The sequence below is a fragment of the Ovis canadensis genome, chromosome 14, assembly GCF_042477335.2.
Source record: "Ovis canadensis isolate MfBH-ARS-UI-01 breed Bighorn chromosome 14, ARS-UI_OviCan_v2, whole genome shotgun sequence".
NCBI classification, from domain to species: domain Eukaryota; kingdom Metazoa; phylum Chordata; class Mammalia; order Artiodactyla; family Bovidae; genus Ovis; species Ovis canadensis.
Window position 1 is genome coordinate 38,231,568 of NC_091258.1, and position 25,323 is coordinate 38,256,890.

Sequence of the window (25,323 nt, forward strand, 5' to 3'; positions counted from 1 at the left end):
GCTTCAAGGTACTATCTGGTGTCCTTTCATCTCACTTTGCAGGAGTAACTTGAGCATTTCTTGCTGGGCGCATCATGAACTCCCTCAGCTTCTATTTATCTGGGAATGCCTTGATTTCCCCCTTACTTTTGAAGGACAGTTTTGCCGGATATAGGATTTTTGGTTGGCAGTTTTTCTTTTAGCACTTTGCATGTATGGCCTCTGTCCTCAGGTTTCTGAGGAGAAATTCGCAGATAATCATATTGAGGAGTCTGTGTGTGATGATGATTCACTTCTGTCTTGCTGCTTTCAAGACTTAAACTTTATCTTTGAGATTTTGGTGTTTTTAAAATAATTTTATTTATTTTTGGCTGTGCTGGGTCTTTGTTACTGCCTGAACTTTCTCTAGTTGTAAAGAATGGAGACTCCTCTCTAGCTGCACTGTGTGGCCTTCTCGTCTTATTGACTTCTCTTGTTGTAGAGCATGGTCTTTAGGGCAAACGGGCTTCAGTAGCTGTGGCACACAAGCTCAATAGCTGCAGTTTCCAGGCTCTGAAGCACAGGCTCAGTAGTTGTGGTGCACCAGCTTAGTTAGCTGCTCTGCAGCATGTGGGATGTCCCCAGACCAGGGACTAAACCTGTGTCTTCTGCACTGGCAGGCAGATTCTTTACCACCAGGGCAACCAGGGAAGCCCCTCTCTTTTGTTTTTGAAAGTCTGCTTATAATGTGTTTTGATGTGGGTCTCTGAGTTAATTTCACTTGAAATTCACTGAGGTTTTTGAATGTTTATATTCAACTCTTCCACCAAATTTGAGAACTTTTCAGCCATTATTTCTTCAGCTTTTCTCTCTGTCCCTCCCTCTTCCTTCTTCTGGGGCTCCTGTAGTGCATATGGTGGTCCAGTTAATCATGTCTCACATCCCTTAAACTCTGCTCACTTTCTTCAGCCTTTTTCCGTGTCTCAGCCTTTATAATTTCCTTTATTCTATCTTGAAGGTCCCTGATTCTTTTTTCTGCCTGCTCAAATCTGCCTTTGAATCCCTCTATGAATTTTTCATTTTCAAGATTACATTTTTTGAGTTCCAGAATCTCTTCTTGGTTTCTTTTTAGGTTTTCTATCTCTTTATTGATATTTACATTTTGTTCACACAACTTTTTTTTTTTCTTTTACTTTCTCAGCTCTTTGGGACTCTTTAAGGCAGTTGTTATAAAGTATTTGTCTAATATATCCATCATTAATTTTTTTCAGAGACAGAGTCTATTGAATGTTTTTTTCCTTTCAATGGGCCATTGTTCCCTTTGTATGCTTTGTGATTTTGTTGTTGCTGTTGTTCTTGTTGAACACTGGACATTTGAATCTAATGTGTAAAATCTGGGAATCAGATTCTGCACCCCACCTCCAGGGTTGCTGGTTTTGGTTATTGGGGTTTTGTTGTTGTTGTTTTTTTGTATTGTTGTAAACTGTTTCTGTGCCTAGAGTCAACCTGAGATGTAAACTTATGTCTTCTTATGTCTTTTCTGAACCTTTTCTTAGGCATGTGCAGTCACTTGATAATTTTCCCCATATGTGCGGTTGTTTCTGAATGTCCTTGTCTTTAATGTCTGGCTCCCAAAAGGGGAAAAGCAGAATTGAAGGAAGAAACAAAGGGCATTAACTGAAAGTTGCACAGTCGTGTCCAACTCTTTATGACTCCACGGACTGTAGCCCTTCAGGTTCCTCTCTCCAGGGAATTTTCCAGGCAATACCAAAGCAAGTTGCCATTCCCTTCTCCATGGGATCTTCCCAACCCAGGGATCGAACCTAGGTCTCCCGAATTGCAGGTAGATTCTTTACCACTAGCCACTTTTAAATCTCCTGGAGGTCAGTTCAGCTGAGAAGAGGCTTGCAATATGGAGGGAGTTGGGTGTATCAACAATGGCTGCCTGTTTCTGTTGTGCCTCTGAGATCAGAAGCAGCAGTCAACAGTTACGGCCCAAGTCTCCAGTATCTGGAGTTCAGGGTCCTTTTTACCCACCCCAGCTCCTGCAAGCTGTGTGCAGGTTGTTCCAGGTGCACAGCTGACTGCCGTGAGTCTAAGGGGTAAGGGACAGGCACCTATAACTGTGTTAAGAGCTGAAATTGACCAAAATTAACCAAAATCTAACAGTCCAGACTTAAGTTTTCAACAGACTCCAGAGTTCCAAAACAGTTATACCAGATTCTGCTCACACCACTTTTGTCTAAATGAGGAGACAGAATCCTAATGCTTCCTACTCTGCCATCTTCCCCGAATCCTCTCTTGAACCATTGTTTTTTATATACATTCTTTTTTTAATATTCTTTTCTGTTATGGTTTATCATAGGATATTGAATATAGTTCTTTGTGCTATACAGTTGGATCTTGTTGTTTATCCATTCTACACGTAAAAGCTTACATCTGCTAACCCCAACCTCCCACTCCATCCTTCCTCTAGCCCCCTCCCCTTTGGCAGCCAACAGTCTGATTTCTGTGTCCCTGAATGAACCATTATTTTAAAAATTTGAGACCATGTTGCTGAATTTCTTTCCTAGAAGACTGTGTGGATACAGAGGCTGCAGGCAGCTATAAAACTGCTTGATCCCCCAACATCCATCTTCTGAGGGGAGGCATGGAGGCTGTACCATCAGCAAAACCCAAACCCCCATTAACTCCTTGCCTGAGAGGTTGCTTCTGCTCTTCATGCCAAATGGAGGGAAGACTCAAACCCTGGGGAACTTGTACTCTGAGGCATTCAGGTCTTGTCACAGCATCTTGTTTGAAGAGAGAAATAGCTTGCTGTTTTGCGTGTCTCGCAATAGTCTTTTCCTTATGTTCTTGAAGGTGTCCTGTGCATTTTGCAGCCACAGAATTCTCTTCTTGAGATGGACAAGTCAAGCTTTGTCTCAGACTTACACAGCAGAGTCAGCCAGATGATAAGTGGTGCATGGACAGGGCATTCGTTGGATCATAAAGTGAGAGCAGCTGTGCTCTTTACACTTCTCTCTGATCCTTCCTGATTCGTCAAGAAGAAAGTCTCAGTTGACTGCTAATATCCATCATGCCTGTCACACTGAGGACCACCTTTTCAACAACTGGAGGCCAGGCCTCAGGCCAGAGCCCCAGCGCAGCAGTTTCAGTACCCTGTTTCAGTGGGCATCATTTTGGTTTTGTTTCCCGTGGGTTTCTTTGGAGGGGTTACCATCCATGCAAGGCAAATGATACTAGAAAATCAAGTTCAAAGTGAAATGATTTCTAGAAAATGTTTAAGGAAATGATACTGTGGTTCTCATATAAGGCAAAAATATTCTCCAATATGGGTAAAAAAAGTCTTAGAACTTGTATTCCTCTTCCTCAAGAGTAAGACTGTGAGAAAATTCACACGATATATTTCTGAAATGTTTAGAACTTTTCAAATGAGTGCAGATTATATTTTATAGCATAAAAATAATCAAATGAGTGCAGATTATATTTTATAGCATAAAAATATAAGAGCTATGGAAATGATTATTTTGTTCAGAAAGAAGGTCATTGGTTGAAGGCAGTGTGGTGCTTCAGTTAGGAAAGTGCCTCTGAATTCAGTGCAGGGGTTTTTGAAAAAAAATTTTTTTTTTTTAATTTTTGGCCATGCTGGGTCTTTGTTGCTATGTGAGGGCTTTCTCTAGCTGCAGTGCACAGGCATCTCATCCTGGTGTTCCATCTTGCTGCAAAGCGTGGGTTCTAAGGCACAGGCTCAGCAGTTGTGGCTCACGAGCTTAGTTGCTCTGTGGCATGTGGGATCTTCCCAGATCAGGGATCAAATACTTGTCCCCTGTATTGGCAGGCGAATTCTTAACCACTGGACCACCAACGAAGTCCTCAGCAGAGCTTTTAATGTCTTTTTTTTAAAAAAAAATTTGGGCCATTTACCATGTGGGATCTTATTTCCCCGACCAGGGATCAAACCCATGCCCCCTGCATTGGAAGCACAGAGTCCTAACCACTGGACCACCAGGGAAGTCCCTCAGCAGAGGTTTTTAATCCACTCTTTGCTTCTTGACTTCCCAGAGTCTGCAGCATGAAGGTAACATCTGCCTTGAAAGGGTGATTGAGAATCTGCTGAGGAAATGCAAGTGGAATGCTGTAGCATGTTGCCTGGACCTGTGCTAAGAGCCCAGTATATGAGATTAGCATCCGCTGCAGAGGGGCAGTCCCCCTCACTGTGCTATAATCTTCATTATTGTCCCCCATCCTCAGAATGACCCTGTGAACTAGATGCAGAGTCATCACCCCCATTTGCAGATGAGGAACTGGAGGTACAGGGGAGTTAGGAAACTTGCCCTAGGTTGCACAGCACAACTTGTTGAAATCAGGATTTGCACCCAAGCCTCCTGACCCCTTATCAGCTCCAGTCCCTGTAAGACGGGCTGGTATTAACCCTACTTGATGTACAAGTGAGTCACGGCTCAGAGAGGGCAAGGACTTGCCTGGTATCACCCAGCAAGTCAGTTTGGGGCAGTGGAGCTCAGAACCGAGGCTCCAACCAACCAATCACTAACCTCCAGCCCTCTCCCAAGCCTTTCTTCTGCCCACGTTTTGTGTGTCTGGGCACTGTCAGTTGGCATGGGAGGACATAAGTCAGTTGATCCATCCTGGAAATAGAATTCCTCTTCTGACTTCAAAGAGTGCAGCTTTCTAGTCACTGATCTTCTGTCTTCTTTCACTTTCAAAAATATGTTTTCAGCTTAAACCACACAGGTAATACATGATTAAATTCGCTTTGCAAACAGCTGGATACCATGTCAGGGGCATACATCTCTATTACTCACTGCTTCCTGCCCCAGGCCTGTTATTTGAGATAACTAGTTTGAGATAACTAGTTTTTGAGATAATTAGTTATTTGAGATAACTAGTTTGAGATAACCAGTTTGGTGTGTTGCCTTCCAAAACTTTATCTAAGGCTTCTCATTAAAAAAACAAACAAGCAAGGGGATTCCCTAGAGGTCCAGTGGTTAGGACTCTGCACTCTCAATGCAGATCCCACAAGCCATGTTGTACAACCAAAAAAAAAAAAACCTAAAACCAACAATTAAAAAAAAAAACCCAAAACACATCTATTGGGCTCACTAACTGCAAGGCCTTGTTTTAAGCACTTTACATGTATTGACACATTCACAGCCTTGTGAGGTAGATACTGAAGTTATCCTTGGCTTATTTATTTTTTTTAATTTATTTTATTTTTGGCTGTGCTGGGTCTTTGTTGCTGCGCGCACAGGCTTTCTCCAGCTGTGGCGAGTGGAGGCCAGTCTTCATTGTGGTTCGAGAGTGTCTCACTGCAGTGGCTTCTCTCGTTGCAGAGCATGGGCTGTAGGGCTCAAGGGTTCAGTAGTTGTGGTACATGGGCTTAGCTGCCCCGAGGTGTGTGTAATCTTCCCAGACCAGGGACCGAACCTGCATCGGCTGCCAGATTCTTAACTCCTGGACCACCAGGGGAGTCCTATCCTTGATTTATAGATGAGAGCATTGAAGCCTAGAGAGGCTATACAATTTGCCTGATGCCACACAGCCTGCTAATGATGAAATGTTTAGTTCCAACCTAGACAGCTGGCTCCCAAATTCATGCTCTTAACCTCTAAGTTATAAAAACATGGGATTATAGACCTGGATGAAGACATACAGTGTTGGTGCTTTGTTTTCTATGTATTCTTCAAACAAATGGTATCATATTATGCACATCATTATTCGTGTGTCTTGTTTATTCAGTTAATACACATAAGGATCCAGCCATGTCAGTGGTCTTTATGCCCATAACCCAGAGGTGTGGTCACACCAAACTTTACTGAGGTATCAGTTGGTCAGACACGGCTGCAGGATTTCCGTATCCAGTATGCTCTGCGTATTCCAGGCTGTGTGGCTCTCCCTGGGCTTTCTGCCAAGCAGCTTCGTTGTAGAGTCAAAGGGTGGACACACTTTAAGTTTTAGAAATCACCTTCAATTTGCCTTTGGAAGTGGGCAGACCAATCTCCAGGCTGTGAGTTTGAACCTCAGGATCTAATTTCTCCCCTTTACAACTTGAGCCTTCTTTTCCCCCTGAACCAGCACATAATTTCTCCGGGATCCTCTTCAACCACATGGTTGGAGACGAAAGGGGGATTTCCAGGTCTCAGCTTCATTTTCGGTTTGGTGTGGGCGTGGGAGGAGTTGGCAAGGCAACAAGGTGCCAAGGAGCAGGCCAGAGGCGGAAGTGCAGGAGGAGTGTCAGTTTTCAGCAGACACCCTCAGGGTCCCATCTAAATGTGGCCATCTCGGTGGCCTTCCTGTCCCCAACCTCTTAAAGGCAAGAAGCCTTGGCTCTGCTGGGGAGGCAAGGCGCCAGGTACAAGGGAACACGAAGCCACTCTGCCCACCTGGAGTGGAGCGCTGGGTGGCAGCGTGGCCTAGACTAGTATTTCCCAAGCTCAGCTGGGTTGCTTCCAAAGGTGCCTGTGTCCCACCCTCGGAGATTGTGCTGTGATTGATCTGGGGTACAGCCCATTGGAATTTTTAAAACCCTGGATGACTCTAACATGCAGGCAGGTTTGGGACCCACTGGCCCTCCGGAGGCCCAGGACCCTGTTGGGAAGGAACCTTCTCACCGGCCACTTCTGGTGGGTGCTGGACCCAAACCGCCAGGGCTGAGCGGAAAAGGCAAGATCCCTCCCCAGCCACTTGCTGTCCACGTTTCAGAGAAGGGTGCACCCGGAAACCCCACGGGGTCTTTTGGTGGAGAGTCTGAGCAGGAAGTTGGCTGGAATAAAGAAGGCCGTTTCAGTTCTAGTGATGGGGGCTGGGAGCCAGCTTCCTGGTTTTCTAGTGACAAGAAGAGAGAGGCCCTGTTGGATTTAGAACAGGGACCACCCAGGCCTGGGGCTCAGAGTGCAGGCTCGTGCCACCCTCCTCAAAGACTTTGACACAAGAAGATGCTTCCTCAACTCCCAGCTCTGTATCTTCCTAGCTGGTGGTGTGGGGAGGGCCCCTCGCTGCTGGGAGCCTTGGTTCCTTTTTCTTTTTTTAATTAGTTAATTTGGCTGTGCCAGGTCTTAGTTGTGGCGCTTGGGATCTTTGATCTTTGTTGAGGCAGGTGGGCTGTTAGTTGTGGCATGTGGGATCCAGTTCCCTGACCAGGAATCAAATCTGAGCCCCCTGCACTGGGAGCAGGGAGTCTTGGCCACTAGGCCACTAGGGAAGTCTTGGGGCTCGGTTCTGCTTTGGTAGAACATGTGGGGGTGCATGTTAAGTCCTGCAGGACCCTGTCATTGTGAGGGACAATAAAGATGATGGCTTTCAAAAGAAATCATCCCCATCGCACACCCTCCCCCCACCCCCGCTCCATGGAAATGTGCCGGGTCAAGGACCCCCCTTGCCCTCTCTGCCCACTTTTATGGATGAGGGAAGAAATGGCTGCTCACATCTCCCTGAAGGTACCCCATCGTGGGGACCCATGAAAAGAGGATGATTCCTGGGGTGGGGCTGCATTAGCCCACACCTAGAAAAAGCCTGAAAGCTTAGTCTGGCCCCACTTTCACTTCTTACTTGCTCTGAGTGTCAGTAAGGCCTTCCGCTCTTGGGACTTCAGGTTCCCCATCTGTAAAACGGGCCTGGGAACATCCCTGGCTGTCTGGTAGTTAGGACTCTGCACTCCCACTGCAAGGGGCACGGGGTTCGATCCCTGGTCAGGGAACTAAGATCCCATATGGCCACAGTGTGGCCAGAGGGGAAAAACAGGCCGGGGGTGGGGGAGTGGGAGCTGGCATGGCTTCTTCCAGCTAGGTTCGCATTTGCTTCTGGCCTCAGGCGTACTCCAAAGCCTTGGACTATGATCATCCACCCTGGGGGATGCAGAGGCCCTGAGTTTTCTGTCGTCAGCCCTGTAGGACTTGGTGTGAGAGGGCTTGAGGGCCTCTGTGGACTCTGGTCCACCCCGGGGTCCCCAGGCCTGACCTGTCCACTCGGTCCTGAGAAACCGACTCCAGCAGCACCTGGCTTGCCCTCCTTCAGATATTTGGGTCCAAACGCTGTCATGGCCCGGGCCACGCTTTTCTTATTGTCCCCACCAACCATAGCCTTCCTGATCTTGAGGTTAGGGTTCTAGCCTTCTTATTTCTGGTCCTCTCTCCCCGCTGTCTGACCTCGGTCACCCTCTTCTGTCCTCTTTCCTCCCACCAGGGCCCTGGTGCTGGGGCAGAACCCCAGGTCTGTCAGAACCAGCCGGAGGACAGGGCTTCCAGCCACCCACGGGCCCTGATGCTCAGCTTGACCCTCCCAGACAGCCCGGGGAACAGGGATGGCCCATGATGCCCCCCTTGTAGAGATGAGGAAACAGAGCCCAACAAGTGAGCTTTGGGGGTGCGGCCAGCAGCTGTGACTGCCAAGCCCCAGCCTCGAGGGGCCTCCCTCTCAATCCAAGCAGGAAGAAGGAAGAAGCAGCCAGAGCCCTGTGACTCCAACCACATCCTCTCCTCCTTCCCTCCCTTCTACCCTGTGCTGGGCCGGGCTGCAGAGGAAACAACACTGGTAATAATAGCTAATGTGCCAGAGGCCACGCCAGGGGGTTTGCCTGCTTCACCTCCCGATGCCCTTGCCAGTTAACTGTTATTACCCCCAAGGCTGACCCTGCTGGTGCTCCGGGTCTCCAGTCATGGGCCAGTCCCCCACCCCCATTCCCCATCCACTGTGGGCGTAGGCTGCTCACACTGCACCCTGCCCTTAAGGATTGCCCTTGGCCGATCGGAATGCTCCTCCTCCACTACCTGGATACGGCCCATAGCCAGTGTCTGGCGGATGTGGCTATTGGAGGGGCGGGAAACAGCAGCCCAGCCCCCTTGCCTCTTGGCAGGATAGGCCTGTTGACCTGTCACTCACAGAGCTCCCCTTGGTCAGGCTCCTGAAAGTGCATCTTTGCCTAACTTCTTCCCTTGCCCCGTCCTGCTTCCCTTTCAGCCGTAATAAAAAACTTCAACAGACACCCCTATCTTGGGTTCTGCTTTTAGCAGCCTGACCTCGAACATCCTCCTTTTATAGATGAGGACACTGAAGTACCAAGCCATGGGCTAACCAAACCAAAGCCACACAGCCGGTACCGAGTAGAGACTCCAATCCAGGGCCCTGTTGCCAAGGCGTTTGCTCTTGTCCAGAATCAGGTGGTGTTCCCAGCTGCTGAAGGAGGGACTGACCAAGAGGAAATGACAGTGCAGAATGACAAGCCCTGCTGTGGGGGAGGAAGGAGACATTGCTAAGGAGGGAAGCCCAGTGGTGGCGGCGCGACTCAGTCTGGGAAGGCAGCCGGCAGGACCTCCCTGAGAAGGGAACAGGAGTTGATTGGAGCTGAATCCGTAAGAAGAAGGAGGCGTTTGCAAGATGGAAGGGAAAGGGCAGGGCATTCGAGGCAGAGCAGGGCATGTGTGCAAGGCGGGGAGTTGTGAAGAGGATGGCGGGGTGGGCCCGGGAGCGTGGTCACGTGGCAGGCGGCAGGGGTGGTGTGAGAGGCCCGAAAGTGGCCAGGACCCAGATGGTGAAGGACCGTTTGTTTACTCACCCTTTGACCCTTTCTTGAGCACCTGATGTGGACCTGCTCTGTGGAAGTCATACTAACTGTGGTGCCACCCTGCATCTTGCAGGTGACGGGAAGCTATAGGAGGTTTAGACAGAAAAGAGACCAGACCAGAGCTGAGTTTTAGAGATGACTCCGGCCAGAGGAGTGCGCGTTGGCATGCGTGCGCATGTGCGTGAGTGTGGACTGGAAGTTGGTGGGGGCGGTGGTCTCCAGGCATAGGGAGCTGCAAGCGCAAAGGACTGGGCAAAGGAACTGGGTCCCCTAACCTCCACAGCACGGGATGCCCCGGATAGCAAGAGAGACTCCGCAAGAGCACAGTGATGAGGGCGACGCAAGCCAGGATGGAGCTCCCATCTGGGCAAGCCTCCTATGCCCACCCCTCAGTGAGACCAGCACCCCAACAAGGCCCCCTACCTTTTTTCCCTCTTGCTGTCTGGACCTGGACTGGAGTGGCAGGAGCGTGGGACCGCAAACCCACATGCCTGGATTCCCTTGGGAATCTTACTGTGTGATGCTGGCTTTTCATTACCCCTCTCTGAGCCCCATGTCCCAGGAATGCATTGGTGATTCTTAGAGGTAACACATTTTCTAGGGAATCTTCCTGACCCAGGGATTGAACCCTAGTTTTTAATATGAACATTTTATGGCTTTGAAACAACTGTACCTGTTGAAAAGTTTTAATGTACGCAGTGGTCCAAAGAGTGCGGGTGGCCCTCAGTGTCCCTATCCTCGGATGCTCAAGTCCTTTATATAAGATGGCACAGCACAGTCAGCACTCCATATCTGCGGGTTCCACACTTGAAGATTCAGATCCACAGATACAGAGAGCGAACTGTACGGTGTAAAGGGCTCTCCTCTGCCTGCTTCCCCCACGTCCACTCCCCAGGTACAATCCTGTCACCAGTTTGCTTGTGTAACCCTAGAGTTGGTCTCTCTGTATGCAGATTCACACAGCACGTTTAAAACAGACATATGCCATAGCTCTTAAAAGTTGAATTCACTTACTAGTATACTTTGGAGCTTTTTTCACTTAGCATCCTTTAGCTGTTTATCCACCTTGTAGCACGTAACAGTGGCCCAGCAGTAAAGAATTTGTCTGCAGTGCAGGACATACAGGAGATGCAAATTCGATCCCTGGGTTGGAAGGATCTCCTGGAGGAGGGAATGGCAGCCCACTCCAGTATTCTTGCCTGGAGAATCCCCTGGACTGAGGAACCTGGCAGGCTACAGTCCATAGGGTCGCAAACAGTGGACATGACTGAAGTGACTGAACACAATGTTACTTTGTTCCTTTTTGTTGCTAAATTATATTCTATTGTAGTGACATACCGTATTTTGCTTACTCATCTGTGCGTTATGGAAATTTTGATTTTTTTTCACTTTTTGGCTATGAGGGATGATAAACATTGGTGTATATGTTTTTGTGTAAGTATATATATTTCATTTCTCTTGAGTATAAACCTAAGAGTAGAAAATTGCTGAGTTATAACTCTGGGTAACGTTTTAAAGAACTGCCAAACTCCTCCAACGTGGCTGCACCATTTTGCATGCCCACCAGCAGGATATAAGGGTTCCTATTTCTCCATAACCTCGTTAGCAGTTGTATTATCTTCTCTTTCATTGTAGATATTTGAGGGGAGTATGAAATGATATCTGGTTGTAGTTTTAATAAGAAAACTTTAATTACTTAATTTAAAAATAATTCTTAAAAAAAAAAAAAAGGAATTCCCAGGCAGTCCAGTGGTTAGGACCCTGTACTCTCACTGCCTTTGTTCAATACCTGGTCTGGGAACTAAGGTCCCATAAGTAGTGTGGCACAGCCAATAGTAATAATTCTCCCCATTTAAAATACTTGTATTACTATGTGTTTTAATACTATGTATTTTTCCATATTTTCCCTCTCAATACCATTGGTCAAATAGTGGATTTTAAATGGGTGTGAAGCTAATTTGAACTCTCTTCCATTCCTTAGATCAATTTGTTCTATTTTAAATCTGGCACCATCAGGTTTTAATGACATTTACTTTATAAAGTGCTTTTGTTTGGAAGTCTCTCCATTATTGCCTGCCTTTCCCAGTGAATAGTCTCTGATATAATTGCCATTTGTGTCCTGTTTTAGATGCTACACACCTACTTCGCTTATTATAATAATCTCTAGCTCAATCCCTGTTGCTGCAAATGGCACCATTTCATCCTTTTTATGGCTGGGTAGTATTCCATGGTATATCTGTACCTCATCTTCTTTATCCATTCATCTGTCAATGGACATTTAGGTTGCTTCCATGTCTTGGCTATTGTAAATAATGCTGCTATGAACATAGCGGTACGTGTTATGTTTTTGAATTATAGTTTTGTCTGGGCTTTGTCCAGGAGTAGGATTGCTGAATCACATGGTAACTCTATTTTTAGTTTTTTGAAGAATTTCCGTACTGTTCTCCATAGTGGCTACACCGATTTACAACAGCGTAGGAGGGTTCCCTTTTCTCCACACTCTCTCCAGCATTTGTTATTTGTAGACTTTTTAATGATGGTCATTCTGACTGCTGTGAAGTGGTACCTCATCACAGTCTTGATTTGCATTTCTCTAGTAATTAGCAATGTTAAACATATTTTTATGTGCCTATTGGCCATCTATGTGTCTTCTTTGGAGAAATATCTATTTAGATCTTTTGCCCATTTTTTAATTGAATTGTTTCTTCTGTTACCGAATTGTATGAACTGCTTGTATATTTTGGAAATTAAGCCCTTGTGTGTTGCATTATTTGCAGATATTCTCTCCCAGTCAACAGGTTGTCTTCTAGTTTTGTTTATGGTTTCCTTTGCTAGACAAAAGCTTGTACATTTGACTAGGTCTCGTTTGTTATACTTTTGGTTTTATTTCTATTGTCTTGGGAGACTGACCTAAGAAAATATTGGTGCTATTTATGTCAGAGAATGTTTTGCCTGTGTTCTCTTCTAAGAGTTTTATGGTGTCCTGTCCTATAATTGTTAGGCCATTTTGAGTTTATTGCTGTGCATGGTGTGAGGCGTAAATCAACTTCATTGATTTACATACAATTGTCCAGCTTTTTCAGTACCACTTGCTGAAGAGACTATCTTTTCCCCGTTGTATTCTCGCCTCCTTTGTCAAAGATTAATTGAATGTAGCTGTGTGAGTTTATTTCTGGGCTCTCTGTAAAATGTGCCCTCTTGACGTGGATTGATCTAAAGTCTGGAGCTTTGCTCTTACCTTCTCCTACTTCTCAGATACTCCATCAGTGCGTACTTTGATCTTCTGCCTTTCTTCCATATACTTTTTAGCCATCTTTTCTTTTGTCTGTTCCTTATTGTTAGACAAGATCTCTGAAGCTGTGTCACACAGACACTCGTACCAGTGCCACTTTAGTTTATACTTGTTTATTTATGGCTGTCTGGGTCTTCATGCCTGCTGGGGCTTTTTCCTTTGGCTGTGGCCCCGGGGGCTACTCTCTGGTGGCAGTGCTTGGGCTTCTCGTTGCTGTGCCTTCCCTCGCTGCAGAGCACAGGCTTCACTAGTTACGGCACGCAGGCTCAGTAGTTGCAGCCCCTGGGCTCTGGAGCACAGGCTCAATGGTTGTGGCCCACAGGCTTAGTTGCTCCACAGCATGTGGGCTTTTTCCAGATCAGGGATTGAACCTGGGTCTACCGCATTTGCAGGCAGATTCTTTACCCACTAAACCACCAGGGAAGTGCTATTTGTTTTTGTTTTTGGTTATGCTGGACCTTCACTACTGTGCGTGGGCTTTCTCTACAAGTGGTGAGCAGGGCTACTCTCTAGGCGAGGCGCGTGGGCCTCTCATTCCCGTGGCTTCTCTTGTTGCAGAGCGCAGGTTCTAGTCCCGTGGGCTTCAGCGGTTGTAGCACTCGGGCTCAGGAGCTCTGGAGCGCAGGCTCAGGAGCTCTGGAGTGCAGGCTCAGGAGTTCTGGAGTACAGGCTCAGGAGGTCAGGAGCTCTGGAGTGCAGGCTCAGGAGCTCTGGAGTGCAGGCTCAGGAGCTCTGGAGTGCAGGCTCAGGAGCTCTGGAGGGCAGGCTCAGGAGCTCTGGAGGGCAGGCTCAGGAGTTCTGGAGTGCAGGCTCAGGAGCTCTGGAGTGCAGGCTCAGGAGCTGTAGCACGTGGGCTTAGTTGCTCCATGGCATGTGGAATTTTCCCAGACCAGGGATCAAACCCACATCACCTGCATTGGCAAGCGGATTCCTACTCACTGTACCATGAGGGATGTCCTTATTTTACTTTTTATTGAGATATGGTTGATATAAAATATTATATAAATTATAGGTATGCAATATAGTGATTCACAATTTCTACAGGTCATACTTCATTTATAGTTATTATAAAAAAGGAGCTAATAAAATGAAACTGATTAAATGATCATCATTTTATTGTTCTCTTGGTGAGACAGTGATCAGTGCCTCTGGGTTTTCTCATTAAGAAGGATGTTTACTCTCAATTTAAAAACTTCTTCATGATGTATGAAGAGAGAAAGCTGCACATTCTAACCTCTTTGAGGTTTTATTAGGAAAGAAGGCTGACATCTTTGGTAAGAGTTAGTCCATCTTCATTTAATAAATTAGCTGTAATAAATCTACTGGATTGGAGAGGTATACAGTGGTGGAACAAGTCACTGTAAGGGGAATATTCAAATTGAAAGAGTAAGAGGGGCATCCTCTGGGCCAGGTGAGGCGGGAAGTGACACCGAGGAGGGTTGGACTGTGCACAGTCCAGGAACAAGAAGAATCTTGCTTGGGGAAGAATAAGATCTGTACATGAAGATGAGAAGGCTGTTTCTGGGTTGATGTCCTCAGGGGAGTTAGGAGTGAGGGTCAGTGCCTTCTTTACAGAGTTCCTCTTGGAATGCGGAATAATGATGAGAAAGCGGTCTGTCTCCTCTCTCTCTTAGGAGCCTAGCCTATGGAAAGAATCTGAAAATCCAGCTCCAGGACTTGGCCCAGGAACTCAGGAGACCCTCTCTGTGGACATCCTAGAATATCTATGATGAACCAGGGAGCCAGGTCAGTGACCATCCCTTCACTGAGGATCTTTCTAATATAATCCTCTGTCTCCAAGGCTGTTTGCTACTGACGTTCACAATGACCAATAATGATATAATGTGTTTTTTCTTCCAGGGCTGGTTATTTTTAAAGAGTTTAATGTCTTACTCCAAGGGGAAAGAGCACTCATGGTGGAAACAAAGGCATCATGTTAGACGGGCTGGGGGAGAAATTTGAATTTGAAGGACTTTCCCAGCAATTATACCATCCAGGCACTCCTCACTTCCACCTGGCACCTTGCTGCCCTGGATGAGTTCTTTATGGGCCGCATGGACTTTGGACACTCTAGCCCGGAAAAGAAGCCATGCCATAGGCGCCAAGATCACACAGAGGCCATGGATTAGCCCTTGTCTGGTGCCACCTAGGGTTCCCAAGCCTTGGAAATTAACTGGCCTGAGAGGTAAGAAATCTCAGTTCTGAGCATGTGTCCTCCATGGACTTACATGATGATCTTGGGTATGTCCTTTACCCTTCCCCAGCTTAGCCTTTTCATCTGTTGAGTGGGGGTGGTGATCCACGCCATGGATGTGAGCATATTTCTTGAAGTCTCAAACTCTGTGCCTGAGCAAGGAGTTGTTGCTATTAGTTTGGTTGAAGAGGGGTGACCAGAGGAGCTGGGGACATGTGCCTAGTAGGTCTCTGCTGGGGGTCAAGGGAGAAGCTGAAGTCTGAACCCCAGAATACATGGTGTTGGCCCCAGCGTCTGGGAGTTGATAAGGCTGGCCCCTGCATGGGCCTCCTATCTTTTTCAGTTAGAAATGAAGTCTCTGGAGTTGTGAGGATTCGATGAGACAAATAAAGCACATAAAACAGAGCCTAACACACAGTAAGTGCTTTCTGAGCAGTTATCTCTATTATTAAGACAATAGTGCCAGAAAGTACATTTGGAAACATTCTAGCATATTCCACCATGTGGTGGATAACCAGTTAATCTCTAACTGTTGGATATTTAGGTTGCTTCCAATTTTTAACTATTAAAAATACTCTTGCAGTGCACAGCTTTGTAACTAAAAATTCTGTTTAAGTCCATGATTGTGTCCCAAGGCCAGCATATTAGAAATGTAATTGCTGAATCAAAGGGCCTTCAGACTTTTAAAGCTTTCACAAAATAACTTCTCCTTGCCCATTTTAATACTCCTACCAGCAAGTTGTTTGAGTTCCAGTTTAGAAGGGGAGAATTTGCTTAGAGAGAAGAGAGGGTCTGTATTATCTAGGATTATATTTCACTGCGAATAGCAAAAGGGCCTAAGCAACAGTAGTTTAAACAGAATAGAAATGAATTTCCTTGTCATGTATTAGAAATTCAAAGTCAGAGAGTCCAGGACAGGAAAGCTTTACTCTCCACCTTCCTCAGTGCTGGCTTCTACCTCACAATCCAATATGGCTGCCCAAGGTTTGGCCATCACATCAGCATTCCAGCCGACAAGAAGAGGTTAAGAATGATATACAACATTTCCACCAACATCTCATTGGCCAAAATTTAATTACATGAGTATGTCTAGCTGCAAGGGAGGCTGGGAAATAGTCTATTTCAGATAACTAGGAAATATTTAGGGGTTCTAGCACTAAGAAAGAAGAGAAGAACAAATACAGGGGGACAGCTATTTGTCTCTGCCAGAGACAACTTAGCTCAGACAGAGAGCAGCACAAATGGGTCCATGGAAACAAGAACAAATAAAGCATTATCAGGCTTATCCACAAGGGATGAACTAAACCATCCAGGCCCATGACATCCCCATGGATTATTTTGGCAGAGAATACAGAAGAAGGAGATTAATTTCTGGGCCTGAGCTCTGGGCAATGACATCGAGACTCTACAGAGAGACCACTTCTCTACCTTCTGCGTCCATCCCCTTAGCTGTGGGGAGTGGTTTCTGACTGCCCCTCCTGGCTTTCCCCCAGCTCACCTGTCCCCCAGCTCACCTACTTCGCAGCTCACCTGCCTACCTGGTCCCTGTAGGGTCAGCTCCTCATGGACCCCGTTAGCCTCCAACTGGGCACCAGGAACCTGCATGGATGGCTCGTGAGGCTGCTCAGCAGAAACCTAGAATGGCTAGACGCCAAGGTGAAGCTATTCCTCCCCAACGTGGACCTGGGCTCCGAATATCAGGCCCTAGACCCCGCACAGAGGGTCATCCTGCATCTCCAAAAACTGCATACCCAGGGTCCGACCACCTGGAAGTCATTCATCCAGGGCGTGTGCATGGAGCTGGATGTGCCGATGGACATGGAGGTGCTGCTGATGAGCATGTGGGGCCACGAAGACGGTAAGAGTGGCTGTGGGAGGTGCAGTGCCGCCAGCTAGTGCCCGGGGCCTGGGGAGCCGGAGAGCCCCAGGCGAGGCCAGGACTTGCCTGGGTCACACAGAGATGTGTGGCCCAGCCAGGAACAAACTTCCGTGTTTCTGTGCGCCTCCCAGAGCAAACGCCCTAATGCCGCCACATCTGCTGGGGACCTGGAGGACTCCTCCTTCCACCTTGTACCACCCCAGTTGCCCAGAAAGGCAGGATGCAGAGAGAAAGGACCAGCTGACTCCTTCCTGCCAGGAAATTCCTGATAGCCCATACTGCCTAAGAGGTTTCTTTTTGCAAAGAAACAGTCCTAGGCAAAGCCCTCTGGCCGGCACTTGGGGCAGGCTGATTGGACTCTGTCCTGTTCAGTGAATGTCCCTTGGGCTCTTCCATTTACAGAGCACTGTAGGGAAGCTCAGAACACTGATTGTGTTCATGGAGAGGAAGTGAGAGCTTACTCAATAACTCTACAAGGCAGAGTACGGGGCAGGTGGGGATACACAGGTGTGCACTTGTGCACAGGCATGAATAAACATGTGCATGCACCCATATACTTGTATGTGCACAGAATTTTTGATACGCACGTGTTTCTGCCCCCAGCTGCCTTCAGGGCTCACTTCCAGCTGTGCCCTCCACAGATCGCCAAGTGTAGATTTCTGGCTTGCTAGGAACACCCCCTGAGGGATGAGCCCTGAGCCAGACACGGGGCCAGATCTGGTCCCAGGGCATCCTAGCTCATCCCCATGGCATGTCATCTCCTTCCCTCTTCCAGGCTTCCCCAGTCTTCTGGAAATTGGCAAGGAAAGCCGATCAGACTCTCAGCTCCACCCTGGTAAGGCCTGGGGTTTGGGGGAAGGGGTGGGATGTGGAGGGTGGGTGCACACTAAGTCCCCCATATCAAACCCAGAACAGGCTGGTGGTGGCTGGTCAGAGCCATTTTCCGTAAACTAGCCTCCTCATGCTTGGACCCATTTGCACATTTTCCAGGCCCCTCACCAGAGCTCCCAGCCTCGCCTGCACCCCATTTCTGCCCTCAAGGCTTTGGCTTGTCTGAAAACTTTTCCCATGAGTCTCGCCTGGAGCCTCCTGGGAGAGTTTGAGGTTTTCAGCCCTTAGCCACTGCTGGAATCCCCCACCTGGTTTCACTTGGGGAAGCCCGTTCTCACTTCCCTGTCTCCAAACCTCAGGGCCTCAGGCTCCAAGCCCACAGACTCAGGCCTCTCACCATTCAGACACCTTCAGGCCTGACACTGACCCACAGTCTGCCGTCCACACCCAGGGAGCCTCTGACTGGTTTTCTGGTGCAGCGCAGAGAGGTTAGTGATCAGATGGTCCACTTCACTGATTCACCACTCTCTTTGCAGAACTTTTCTTTCCTTTTGGTTCCATCTTTCTTTTTTAACCATAGTCAATTACATAGCATCAAATTTACCACCTTAACCATTTTTAAGTGTACAGTTCAGTGTATTAAACACATTCACGTTGTTGCACAGTTATCATGTCATGTGAGAGGCACTCAGTCATGTCCGACTCTTTGGGACCCCATGAACTATAGCCACCAGGCTCCTCTGTCCATGGGATTCTCCAGGCAAGAATACTGGAGGAGGTTGCCATACCTTCCTCCAGGGAATCTTCCCTACTCAGGGATCGAACCTGAGTCTCTTATGTCCCCTGCATTGGCAAGTGGGTTCTTTTCCACTAGCGCCACCTGGGAAGCCCATGACCACCATCCATCTCCAATACTCTTTTTTCTTCTTGCAAAACTGAGATTCTATACCCAACAAATAATAACTCCCCATTCATCTCTCTCCCAGCCCCTGGTAACCACCATTTACTTTCCATCTCTATGACTTTACTCTAAGTACATTGTATAAGTGGAATCATACAATATCTGTCTTTTTTGACTGGCTTATTTCATTTAGCATAAATGTTTTCAAGGCTCATCTGTGTTGTGTCATAGGTCAGAATTTCCTTCCTTTTTAAGGCTCACTAATATTCCACTGTATGTATAAATCCCATTTTGTTTATCCATTCATCCTTCAGTGGACTTTCGGGTTGTTTCCATAATTTAGCTATTGTGACTAATGCTGCCATGAATATGGATAAACAATATCTCTTCAAGACCCTGTTTCAGTTCTTTCGAGTCTATGTCCAGGACCCAGGTTCACATGGCAAGTCTATCTTTAAGTTTTTGAGGCACCTCCATAGTGTTTTCCACAGAAGTTGCACCATTTTACATTCCTTCCAACAGTCCACAAGGCTTCCAGTTTCTCCACATCCTCACCAACACTTTTTTCTTCTTTTCTGGTAGTTGCCATCCTAATGGGTGTGAGGTGGTACCTCATTGTCATTTTGGTTAGCGTTCCCCTAATGATTAGTAATGCTGAGAATCCTTTCATGTGCCTATTGGCCTTCATATTTCTTTTTTGGAGAAATGTCTATTCAAGTCCTTTATCTATTTTTGAATTGACTTCTCTGGTTTTGTTTTGTTTTGTTTTGTTTTAGGAGTTCTCTCTGTATTCTGGTTATTAACCCCTTATCAAATATATGTTTTGCAAATATGTTTCCTATTCTGTGGGTTGCCTTTTTACTCTGTGGGAAGGGCCTTTTGATGTACGATTTTTAATTTTTTTATGAAGTCCAGTTTTTCTATTAATTCTTTCGATATCTGTGCCTTTGGTGTTGTCTTCAAGAAATAAGTGCCAAACCTAACATCACAAGCTTTCACCTTATGTTTGCTTCTAACAGTTTTATTGTTTTAAGTCTTACATTTAGGGTTTTCATCCATTTTGAGTTAGTTTTTGTGTATGGTGTTAGGTAAGGGTCCAACTTCATTCCGTAGCCTGTGGATACACAGTTTTCCCAGCACTGTTGACAAGACTGTCCTTTCCCCCACTCAGTGCTCTTGGCACCCTTGTCAAAAATCACTCTACCGTATGTGTGAGGGTTTATTTCTGGGCTCTCTACTCCATTCCATTGGTCTTTATGTCTGTCTTTATGCCAATACCACACTGGTTTTGATCACTGTAGCTTTTTAGTAAGTTTTGAAATCAGAAAGTGTGACTCTTCCAGACTTTTTTCCCTTTGGGGGATTGTTTTGACTATTTGGGTTCCCTTGAGATTCCACATGAATTTTAGAATGGGCTTTCTATTTCTGCAAAAAAGAAAAAAAAAGGCATTGGGATTATAAGGGCATTGAATCTATAGATCACTTTTGGATAGTACTGATATTTTCAACATTAGTAAGTCTTCCAATCCGTGAGTATGTGATACCGTTTCATTTATTTATGTCTTCTTTCGTTTCTTCCAGCAATATTTTGTAGTTTTCATTGTACAAATCTTTCACTTCCTTGGTTAATTCCTAACTACTGATTCTTTTTGATGCAATTGTAAATGAAATTGTTGTGGTAGTTTTTTCTCAGATTGTTCATGTATAGAAATGTAGCTGACTTTTGTGTGTTGACTTTTTAGCCCTGCTACTTTGCTGGTTTCATTTATTAGTTCTAACAGCTTTTCTTTGTGGTGTCTTTAGGGTTTTCTACATATAAGATCCTATCACTTGCAAACAGAGATTATTTTACTTCTCTTTTTCAATTTGGGCGTCTTTTATCTCTTTTTCTCACCTAATTGCTCTGGCTAGAACTGCCAGTTCTGTGTTGAATAGACGTGGTGAATACCTTTTTCCTGATCTTAGAGGAAAGACTTGTAGTCTTTGACCATTGTGTATGATGTTTCTGTGGCTTCAGAACCTTTATTTCTGTAGAAGTATTGACTTTTTACTTACAGATGTACATGGTAATAACATCACCAGGCTTTAACAGAAAACATCCTTTTGGACCGTAGCTCATCAGACTCCTCTGTCCATGGGATTCTCCAGGCAAGAATACTGGAGTGGGGTGCCATTCCCTTCTCCAGGGGATCTTCCCAATCCAGGGATCGCACACATGTTCCCTCCACTATAGGCGGATTCTTTACCACTAAGCCACCAGGGATGCCCCATCCTAGCCCCCCAACAAATCAAAACTGATACCTGGTCCTTCTGTCCCTTATCACTGAGATGGCGTAACTGTCACCTGGCTGTAACCAGGTCTGGTTGATATTTAGCTAATGAGTCCCTTATTAGTAGAAGACTTATTAAAATATTGAAATACAAGGGAATTCCCTGGCAGTCCAGTGGTTAGGACTCTGTGCTCTCACTGCCAAGGGCCCAGGATCAGTCCCTGGTTAGGGAACAAAGATCCTGCAAGCCACACAGTGTAGCCAAGCATACACACTTGGCTACATATATATATGCACACACTCTTACCCTGATTGCAGCCCCTCTTTGGGACCCCTGGCTTTCCCTGCAAACCAGCAACTAAAAATTTAACACCTGGCAGGTAAGGGGCCCCCTTCAGAGCCATTCTGATTGATCACTGAAGCCTGGCTTTAGGAGTATCCACCTTTACTTCTTTTATTTTAGACTTTTTTTTTTTTTATGTGGACCATTTTTTAAAGTCTTTATAAAGTTCGTTACAACTTTACTTCTGCATTTGGTTTTTTGGTCCTAAGTCTTGTGAGATCTTAGCTCCCCTACCAGGGACCCATCCCGCACCCGCTGCATTGGAAGGCGAAGTCTTAACTACTGGATCACCAGGGCAGTCCCCTGCTTTACTTCTTAAAATCCTTTCTTCATCCTCTTTCTTTCTTCCTCCTTTCCTTTCTGTCTCCCCTTCATTCTTGTTCTCCTTCCTTTCCCATCCTCTTCAGAAAACTATTAGCTCTTGAAAATCCATGCACCCAGACAAGAACTCATGAGACTAGTGAGAGCGGTGAGGACGTGTGGAAGAGGGAACTACAGGGGAGAAAGCACACGGGCGCAGGAGGGAGGGCACAGGCCTGCCGAAGCCTAGGGAAAGCACCGCTTCTCTAACCAAGAGTGCCCTTGACAGAGCTGGGTCCTTGCCAAGCCGTTTAGTGCTTAAGGCTGTTGGCTGTGGGCCCGGCTCCTTGCATTCTGGGCTGGGAGGTCCCCAGGCCCAGGGACCCGTCTGCAGCCAGCAGCTGACGTGGGCACAGCCTTTGCTTGCTGTCGGCCTTCGTTCAGCCCTTGAGCGTAGATATACTTGTCTAGCTGCTGCCTGTCTGTGGGCTGGAGCTCCCCGAAAGTGCTGGGTGCCTCCTCAACCTGGGCCCCCAGACCTCACCCCTTACTCCCCCTTTCTTTCCTTCCAGGCCTCAAGCGGACGTATCAGAGCTGTGGGTCCTCACCTCGCCGAAAACAGCTTAGGAAGCAGCAACAAGGTGGGTACCAAGGTAGGAAGTGGATTGCCTTGGGGCAAGGACCCAGACCCTGGACTCTGTCCCCTGATCACAGGCTTCCAGCTGGTCAAGGGCTCTTGTCTTCCTGGCTCCCAGGAGGTCCTGGGTGGGCAGAGGAGGGAGGTGGATCTGGCAGGGAGGCCTTGCCAAGCGCCCAGGGGCAGGGCTTCTGCAGAGATGAGGGAGCTCAAAGCATCCTAGAGGTTGCAGCTCCATCACCCAGGCTTTTCTAGGAATGCTTCCAGGTCCTCAAGGTTTAAGGAGCCCCAGGGATGTGACAAGCATGACCTCAGAACTGGGCTCTCAATGACCAGGTTATAGCTGAGCTGGATGCCGGTTTAGAAGCCTCGGGGGTCCCTGGGGAGACATGGAGGCTACTGAGAACCAGTCAGGACAGACAGAAGCTTCTCTCATTCTCCACCAGTTGTCCCACCAGCTGTGATACCCAGCCCTATCAGGCATAGCCAGAGGATTCGCAGCTGGTCAGAAGATTTGCATCAATATAAAATAGGACACTATGTCAGGGGTCCCCCCTCCTTGTGGGCATCTCCAGTGTTCCTCAACACTGGAGCCCTCCCTAAGACCCCAAGCCTTTCCCTGAGCTACCAAAGATCTCCCAAATAACTCAGCAGTTAAAGTCAACACCTGGCACTGTAGGTGTTGACTATTGACCGGTTTGGAAGTTCTGATTGGTCAGAACCTGGGCCCATAGGTGGTTGGTGCTCATCCTTGACCTCGCAGAACTGAAATATTGTTGGGGGGAGGTGGTGGCAAAGGCAGGTTACTCCAGTATCATAGTAAAAGTTTGTTCCAATAAGATATTCCAAAGGAAGTGCCCCCCCTTTCCTCTCCCCCATCTTTTTGAAAACTTTATGCCACTTGCGTTGTTGCAAAACAGACAAGAGCCATGATCCACACGTCCCCATTCATTATTTCCATGTGTAAATGGCAGCCAAAGCCTGTGCTTCTGTGCAGCCAGTTAATTCTGGGAATTTGGGTGGAACAAGACCACCTGGGTGCCCTCGCCATTTCTGCCCCCACACCCACACACACATGCAGAGCTGAGGCTGCAGGCTACCAACAACCTGATGAGGGGGAGGGGGGTTGGGGGGAAGGAGGGAAGCTGGGGGCAGCGAGGCATTCTGCTCTCATGCCGTCTCCCTGTCCCCTGCAGAGTTGGCCAAGAAGTACCTGCAGCTACTGAGAACTTCTGTCCAGCAGCGCTATGGTGACAGGACCCCTGGGCTGGGGCAGCCATTGGCCTTCCACCAAGTCTATGTCCCTTCAATCTTGCACTGGAGCCGGGCCTCGGCGCCCTTCCACACTCAGGAGGGCGCCACGACAGGGGACCCCAAGGCAGAAGATGGCACCAATGTGAACATTCGGGACCTCTTCAGTACCAAGGCCAGCAAGGGCCCAAGAGTGACGGTGCTTCTGGGGAAGGCAGGCATGGGCAAGACCACGCTGGCTCACTGGCTCTGCCAGAAGTGGGCTGACGGTCAGCTGGACCGCTTCCAGGCCGTGTTCCTTTTCGAATTCCGCCAGCTCAACCTGATCACAGGTTCCTTGACACTGCCGCAGCTCCTTTTCGACGTGCACCTGAGGCCCGAGGCCAGCCCGGAGGCCGTCTTCCAGCACCTGAAGGAGAACGCGGAGGGAATCCTGCTGATCTTTGACGGGCTGGACGAGATCCTCCAGCCCTGCTCTGACAAGGAGACCGCGAACCCCGAGGACCCGGCGTCAGCCCTCACCCTCTTCTCCCGCCTCTGCCGTGGGACCCTCCTGCCTGGCTGCTGGGTGATGGCCACTTCCCGTCCAGGGAAGCTGCCCGCCTGCCTGCCCACCGAGGTGGCCACTGTCCATATGTGGGGCTTTGACGGTCCGCAGGTAGAGGAGTACGTGAACCACTTCTTCAGTGACCAGCCGTCCCGGGAGGCGGCCCTGGCGGAGCTGCGGGTGGACAGACGCCTCTGGAGCATGTGTGCGGTGCCTGCACTGTGCCGAGTCGCCTGCCTCTGCCTCCATCACCTGCTCCCGGGCAGGTCTCCAGGCCAGGCTGCGGCCCTCCTGCCCACCATGACGCAGAACTATGTGCAGATGCTCCTCGCCCTCGACCCCCGAGGGGTCCTGCAGGCCGAGCCCCTGCTGGGTCTCGGGGAGGTGGCCCTGAGTGGCCTGGAGTCAGGGAAGGTCATCTTCTCCACTGGAGACATCCGTGCATCCACCCTGGCCTTTGGGGATGCCCTCGGTCTGCTGACCTCCTTCTGCGTGTGCACGGGGCCCAGGCACCGGGATAAAGGCTACGCTTTCTCCCACCTCAGCCTGCAGGAGTTCTTCGCAGCCCTGCACCTGATGACCAGACCCCAGGTGGACAGAGAGGCCCTCAGCCAGCATGTTACCCTCCATTCTCGCTGGGTGCAGCGGACCAAAGCCAGACTGGGCCTGTCGGACCACCTTCCCACCTTTCTGGCCGGCCTGGCATCCCACGCCTGCCGCTCCTTCCTCAGCCTCCTGGCTCAGCGGGAGGAGGAGTGGGTGGCTGCCAGGCAGGAGATAGTCCTGCAGGCGCTGAAGAAGTTGGCCACCCGTCGGCTCACGGGGCCCAAGATTGTAGAGCTGTGTCACTGTGTGGGTGAGACGCAGGAGCCTGAGTTGGCCAACTTCATGGCCCACAGCCTCCCCCAGCAGCTGCCCTTCCACAACTTCCTGCTGACCTATGCCGACATGGCCTCCCTGACCAACATCCTGGGGCACAGGGATGGCCCCATCCACCTGGATTTTGAGGGCTGCCCCCTTGAGCCCCGCTGCCCTGAAACCCTGGCAGGCTGTGGGCAGGTAGAGAATCTCAGGTGAGAGTGAGGACAGGGGACCTCTGGGGAGGACCTGGGGACATCCCTGGGAGAGAACTGGACTTTGCGGGGAGTGGAGGCCAGCCAGTCTGGCAGACTCCTGCTGAGAGAAGCAGAGCAAGAATCTTGAATATCATAGCAGGGACTCATCCGGTTGTCCAACAGTTAGGACACCATGCTTTCAATGACAAGGGTGCAGGTTCAGTTCCTGGTTGAGGAATTAAGATCCCAGAAGCCACATGGCATGACCGAATTAATTAATTGATT

General features: G+C 48.2%; 1 protein-coding gene across 12 annotated transcripts in view; it reads left to right on the forward strand.

Annotated features, from left to right (window-relative positions):
• NLRC5 (NLR family CARD domain containing 5) overlaps positions 1-25,323 on the forward strand; it is a 91,280-nt gene that overhangs the window by 17,413 nt on the left and 48,544 nt on the right. For 10 of the 12 annotated variants that reach the window (XR_011248605.1, XR_011248603.1, XR_011248600.1 and 7 more), the window contains exons 2-8: positions 14,465-14,576; positions 14,691-15,015; positions 16,576-16,882; positions 17,679-17,738; positions 18,094-18,222; positions 22,121-22,189; positions 23,382-25,056. Coding sequence is in view for 6 of the 12 variants with exons in the window: in XM_069549897.1 (XP_069405998.1) it covers positions 16,588-16,882; positions 17,679-17,738; positions 18,094-18,222; positions 22,121-22,189; positions 23,382-25,056 (2,228 nt within the window). In the remaining 6 variants the exon portion in view is untranslated. The remainder of the gene's footprint in view (positions 1-14,464; positions 14,577-14,690; positions 15,016-16,575; positions 16,883-17,678; positions 17,739-18,093; positions 18,223-22,120; positions 22,190-23,381; positions 25,057-25,323) is intronic. The other 2 variants (XM_069549901.1, XM_069549904.1) reach the window with 1 other exon arrangement.